This window comes from Sinocyclocheilus grahami, unplaced genomic scaffold, assembly GCF_001515645.1.
Source record: "Sinocyclocheilus grahami isolate Dianchi unplaced genomic scaffold, SAMN03320097.WGS_v1.1 scaffold592.1, whole genome shotgun sequence".
Classification (NCBI taxonomy): Eukaryota; Metazoa; Chordata; class Actinopteri; order Cypriniformes; family Cyprinidae; genus Sinocyclocheilus; species Sinocyclocheilus grahami.
Window position 1 is genome coordinate 223,742 of NW_015505771.1, and position 6,741 is coordinate 230,482.

Here is a 6,741-nt window from a genome sequence, read left to right on the forward strand (position 1 = left end):
CGAGGGTTACATACGTAACCGAGACGTTACATAAGTAACCTGAGACGTTTTTCTCCAGGAATTCCACTTTTAAACAATTGCTTAAAAAATAAGTTGAAATAATGCAGATTGATGACATTAAGGAAATCGATTAATAACCTCATAGCTTACAGTAGGTCTGTCTTTAACAGATTAAGTTATCTTTAAAATCAAATTTCCCTATGGATAAAATTAATGGGATTTTTACTTCTGAAATTTGCCCACTACAGTGACCAGAGACGTGTGGGCTCTTCTGACTGCAAGCGACCACCTAGAAACCACCCAGAGCACCCTAGCGACAAAGACAAACACAACTCACATTTTCTTAGAAAATATTTAAAAAAAGTAAATTTAAAGCTGCCAGGAGTGCGACTATGAGTGTGGGATTATATTTGTGGCTGTCATGGATTCAGCTTCATGTAGTTGGTCTGAAAGCCGTGTTTTATAAAGCATTCAAGCATGTCCTAATAATTACAGTGTGATTAGAGTAAATGTGGTAGCAGCAGGCAGCAAGTGTGTGCAGGAATGTTGGCAAGATGGAGGTCTTCTATAAAACCTCTAAAAACCCTGCTGCTGCTCTCGAGCCAGATTTCTTATCCCTGACCTCATTTACAGTGTGATCTTAGCTGATCTTAGAACAGTACATCTCTTCCCATGGGTTTTTGTAATTTCCTTTCCATCAGAGTAATCAAGCGTTGACTGTAAGTGACTCATTTCTCTGGCATCTTCAGAGTTCAGTGTCCTCCCAAACAAGTGGCACAATCACACACAAAGCCCATACACCAACTACCATCTCAGAAAGACTCCAAAAAAGAGAAGGAGGGAAAACTTCTGTCTCCCAACCACAAAGAAAACCTTTGAGTCTCTGATAAGATCTTCCTGTCTTACGGTCTGTTCTGATATTTTCACATTTTAATGAGAAGAAAAACAAGACAAAGTGGAACGTTCAGTTACTCGTCCAAGTGTCTTGTTTACTGTAACTCCCGAGAACCGTAAAAAAAATAATATTCCGTCTCTGACTGCATCAGAAAGATATGTGGCATTATAAATACTGTTTTTATACATAAACACAAAGAGAAAGTTAAGGGCCCCACATCACAAACTTCTAGTGCAGGCTCCATGTGTTTTGTTGTTTATAATGTTGCACATTATAAAGTTTTCATGAAGACCGTACTCCTCATCTATATCAGGCTGAAGTAATAATACCAAATAAATATTAACGTAAAAGTATATTAAAACACAATTTCCTGTTTCGACTTCATTGACAGAGACAAAGTAATTCATTAGCAAGATTGGTGTGAGACTATACAATAATAAATAAATAAAATAAATAAATAAAATCTTGGACTAATTTACGAATTGGCAAGAAGTCCTTTGAGAGACTAATCAGGAAGGCATATTCACACCAAGGATGATAACTATAAAGTTTTAATAACCATTAAAACAATTGTATGAGAACAGCGAAGTCCACGCCACAGCTATAACAATAATAGCAAAGAGGAACAATATCAAGAATCCACCTGACTTTAAATTGCTTGAACATTTAAAGTAGCAGATTTTGCTTATTATAAGCAAGTTGAGCTTATAATAAATGTAACATTATGAAGCACTTTTGCTTCCTTGAAATGCTGCTATTAATTTTTTTATTGTCAGGACTTGATTAATCTGCAAAATAATTAGCAGATTACATGATTACTAATATAATGACAGTCTTAAATCAGTTATCATTGTTATTGGAATCAACCAGGATTATACTTATTAGGCTTAATAGAAAAGTGATGAACCTGAGGTCTCACTATAATCAAATCACACGCTTTCCATAAAACAGGACAGAAGCAAGCAATCTAACCTGGATCACTCACTCATTTCCTGGGCACGGCCGAGATACACACAGACACACCTCAGCCACATTCTGACAAAGCAATTACACCATGTTGGCTGGAGCACAAATACATAACAATGCTCTTTTCAAGAGGGCATGATGTGGTGCTCTCTACCATATCCAAGTGAAGTTTTGAAAAATATTTTATTTGAAGATGACAGTATGATTGATTAATTTTATACTTACCAACAAGCTCATTGGGGTCTTTAACTTCCACTTCTGAGACATCCTACAAAAGAAGAAATGGCCAAACATGCATAATTGAAAATCAATAACACATTTTACTTCCTATGTCATTTTAAGTCAGCATGTACGTCCACATGAGATGAATTATGACAGACCAAGTAATATATTGAAAGAACCGATTAATATTTGGCCATTTTGACATTTCAGCTAATAACAATGCATACTTGTTCATCTAACAAAAGTGTTAGTGCCCCCTTGTGTCAACTCCAAGTCTAACAACAATTTAAAATTATCAATTTTTTTCCAATTAAATATTGTGTTTAAAAGTATTCTTTTATGCAGATCTTAAAACACTGCTCGCTATTCAGAAATATAGGTTTAATCCTGTGCTGTAACTTTTAAAAGAAAAAAATCTCTCTTGGGAGGCTTAAAAACCGAAGGTGATGAAATCAGAACCAAAGTGAAAAACCCCAGAATAATAAAACTAGGCTAAAAAAAAGAGGTTCTCTATTCGCTGTCCTCTTTTACACAATCTTACACACACAGTCACTCAGCAACAGGATGTGCAGATGGAAGAATCGTCTCGTAAAAGTGCCCAAGCAGAAAATGTGTCTAGGACAGCACAGAGAAAGAAAGATATGACTCACAAAAAGATGAATCTCTTGTAGCCAAGAGCTCAAATCTTAACAACAGTCCATTCACTTGAAAACCCAGTATGGCAAAACAATGTGAGACAAAAAAAGGACACATCTATCTCCACTGAGGCGAGGTCTCTTAAAAGAGGTCTTTTTCATTTAGATTAGCCCAAAAACAGGACCATTGGTTAATGGACCTACTTCTTGCCATTTCATTGTCATGCCCCTGCATGCACTTTTACAACAGCAAAGACAAAACAAATGTCTGAATCTTAAAATGATAACTTATAAGACACTTAAGTGAAGATTTAGTTACTTTCATGTTCTATGCTCTTATTTTTATGCAATAGGTGCATAAAGATTGTTCAAAATTCCCCTTTTTAGTTTCTAATGAAAATCAAAACACCATATAGGTTTTAAACAACAAGGGAGTGAGTAAATGTGAATTAAAGACAAAACAAATGTCTGAATCTTAAAATGATAACTTATAAGACACTTAAGTGAAGATTTAGTTACTTTCATGTTCTATGCTCTTATTTTTATGCAATAGGTGCATAAAGATTGTTCAAAATTCCCCTTTTTAGTTTCTAATGAAAATCAAAACACCATATAGGTTTTAAACAACAAGGGAGTGAGTAAATGTGAATGGTAGTTTTTGGGTGAACAACAGTCGAAAGGACAAAAATGAACTGAACCCACATAAAAATAAAAAACACCATAACTCTTACATTTGTGAAAGTCATTATTAAGCAATCAATTTAATCAAATTAGTTCATTAGTTCAAATCATGTTTTGATGCTCTTATTTAGCAAGCAAGACGAACAGTGTTCTGTCTTTGGGGTGTGGCTCTAAATTTATGCAACATCGCAATCTTCTATTATGAAAAAGTAATGTCAGTGCATGAAATAACTTGCCACTGAAATGCTTTGCACATCTGAAATCCTTTTAGATGAAAACGGAATTTAGATTCTTGCTCTTAGAACTTAAAATCTTAATTCATAAAATAACAACACAAATGTGTTTCTGGACACTATTGTGATAGTGTCATGTAAATACCATATACACTACCGTTCATTTGGGGTCAGTAAGACTTTTATTTTTTGAAAGAAATGAATTGTTTTATTCAGCAAAGATGTATTACATTGATTAAAAGGGACAGACCTTTGCATTGTTACAAAATATGTTTCTTGAGCACCAAATCAATCACTTGAGTAATGGCTGCTAAAAATTCAGCTTTGCCATCACAGGAATAAATTGCATATTAAAATATATTAAAAATACAAAACATAGTTTTCAACTGTAACAATTTTTCGCATTATTACTGTTTTGACTGTAGTTTTGATCAAATAACTTTTAAAAACATCTAACACATATGACAGTCCCCAAACTTTTAAACACTTTGTAAATGTTAAAAGAATGTGTAAGAAAAGTAACTGTGCATAAACCTAATGTTCAATAAATATGCATGAAAACATTAAGGACATGCTGTATTACTCTGATATGAACCTTCTCTGCAAGTTCAAACACGCATGCTGTTCCTTAGCTTGAGTGATGCTGTGTTCTCTTGGTTTGAGACCAATCATAACAACGCAATAAACCGAGGACGGGTGTGTCTTGGGTTTGATACCCTGAACCCCAGAGCAGTCAGGGAGGGAATTTAGGTGGGGTCAAATACCTTCACATCATCTTGGGTCCGCCCTGAGTCCGACTCCTCCTCTTCCTATAAAAATAAAAATGAACAGGGTCACCACAGCCAAAACCATAATCAAGAGCTCCCCCCTCAGGTGTAAAACTAAAGTTTCAACCATAGTGCTCTGACTGAGAATGAATGGGGATTCAGTTGACTGTGGCCTTTTTTCTGATTAATTTAATTATAGCCGATGTCATACAACGGTCCCACACTAGACAGTGGGAAATAGCATCAATCAAATAATCAGAGTTGAAATTAAAAAAAGAGGGACCATTGTAAATTTACAAGAAAGCAACGTGCTATATTTTGATATGAAAAAGGAATATTTGTACTGAAAGTACTTATAATGACAAATAATAAGAACTACTAGATCACAGTGTTTAATATAATATGTCAGAGTGTTGTCACATTACGGAATAGTTTCTAATGTTTATATGGCACTAATATTATTAGCTAGAATAAAAATAATGTTCATTTAAAACAGATGGAAATTTGCATATTGTGTAATTATCTGAAACTGAAATTCTTCAGTTTCAGATTTAAAATTTAAATATTTATCACTTTTTCTACTAATGATACTGATAATTAAAAAAACAATAATGGACAATATAAAAAAATGTATATGATCACATTTTTTTTCTTGTAATTTGCCAGTTTTTGGTTGCAGAATTGTACTGTTACATCCTTTTATTACAACTGGCTCTGATCTCCTCTAATTAGTGGAAGGTCCATTAAAAATGTGAATTTGTGAATTACATTCCATGTGAATGTAATGGGCAGACATTTCTAGAAAACCCCTAAACTGAAAGTTGTGGTTAAGGCTGACCGAATTTCTAGTGCTGTCATCATCACTGTCCTCATTCTCCGAGGGCTTCTCATCTGCCTCCTCCACACGACTCACTTCATCCTCTCTGTAACCAGCCGACACCAATCCACCATGAGATTCTGACAGACAAGCACACAAAAAAAGCTTTTTCAATTCCACTGAGGCCGTATTTACAAGTGTATGACCTGTTAATGACTTAATCGACCATTCCTGATGATATCAAGGAGCGATACGGCATACTACCAGATTTGTTACCATGCTCAAGTAACAAAAATATCTAAAAATCAAACTCTGAAACGTACTAACACTATACAAAATAGATCAAAATGAGACAGAAATCATAAATACGTAACACAAAAGTGAAAGTGTGAAGTACTGTGCCAAATCCTGTTTTTAACAAAGATACTAATGAATTTGAATCAAAATACCACAGATTTCACACAGTTACAACAGTTAATACTATAGTTACTAGTTATTGTTACTACTGTAAATCCATAATACATTAATATGAGATCTTTTGTGAGGCTAACTGTCATATCAATGAAGGTTACAAGCATAAAGTTACATAAAGCAGAAGAAGAAGAGACATTTAAAAAACTGTACCATTAAGTAATTAAAATAGGGAACAAACCATTCCCTTTCATGGGAACTTCGAACTGCGTCCTCTAGGGGTCGCTATGGGGAACGCCTCGTCGTGACCCGTGTCTGAAGCATACATTGAAAAAACACCAACTCGTTGGCCGGCGACAGCCATGACGTCACTACCGGTGCGACTCCAGTATAAATCGGCGCCGGGAGCTATGACCAATTACTATTTTTTATGGAACGTAATGCGTTACGTTACTTTTGCGCTACTTTTTAAATCTGGACAGGGCTTGCTTGTTTGTTTTTAAAATAAAAAAAGTTATATTTTTGGCAAATACTGTATAAAAGCCTTTTCACACCAAAAGTGAAATGAATAAGCCTCAGGCTGAAGGGAAAGTACATTTACGTCCGTACAGTAGAATGCAGAAGAAGACATTTCAACACACTTCAGCAATAAAAAAAGACACACAAATGTTCGTCTAGAGTAATTTTTGCTTGTTAGTACGGTTGAACTGGATCATCGAAGGTCAGAAGCAAAGACATTGGTTAATAGAATGGGATTAAATACATAAAGGATATTTGTGTTGTTTAACATTTAATTATTGTGGGTTTGTGTCATATTCTGAGTTGCATTATTTTTATTCATTTTGAGGAATACTGAATCTGTGTGTTTTTTGTTTTTTTTTGTGAGTGAGATGAATTAATGCATATTCATATTTATTTTAGAACTACAGTAACATCTGATTTTTCTCAACATGGGAACAGGAGAGCTGTCAATCAATAAATTGAAAAAAAAGTCACTTGCGTTACTTATTTGAAAAAGTAACTCAGATATTCTCTTGTAAATTAAAAAGTAATGCGTTACTTTACTAGTTACTTGAAAAAGTAATCCGATTACGTAACTTGCGTTACTTGTAAT

At 34.5% G+C, this 6,741-nt stretch overlaps 1 protein-coding gene across 1 annotated transcript in view; it reads right to left on the reverse strand.

The window, feature by feature from the left end:
• LOC107557181 (SAP30-binding protein-like) overlaps nt 1-5,495 on the reverse strand; it is a 32,767-nt gene extending 27,272 nt beyond the window's left edge. The window contains exons 1-4 of the mRNA XM_016240505.1: nt 5,471-5,495; nt 5,238-5,356; nt 4,397-4,441; nt 2,087-2,129 (exon numbers count right to left, since the gene is read on the reverse strand). Coding sequence (XP_016095991.1) covers nt 2,087-2,129; nt 4,397-4,441; nt 5,238-5,356; nt 5,471-5,495 — 232 coding nt within the window. The remainder of the gene's footprint in view (nt 1-2,086; nt 2,130-4,396; nt 4,442-5,237; nt 5,357-5,470) is intronic.
• Nucleotides 5,496-6,741: the final 1,246 nt, after the last annotated feature.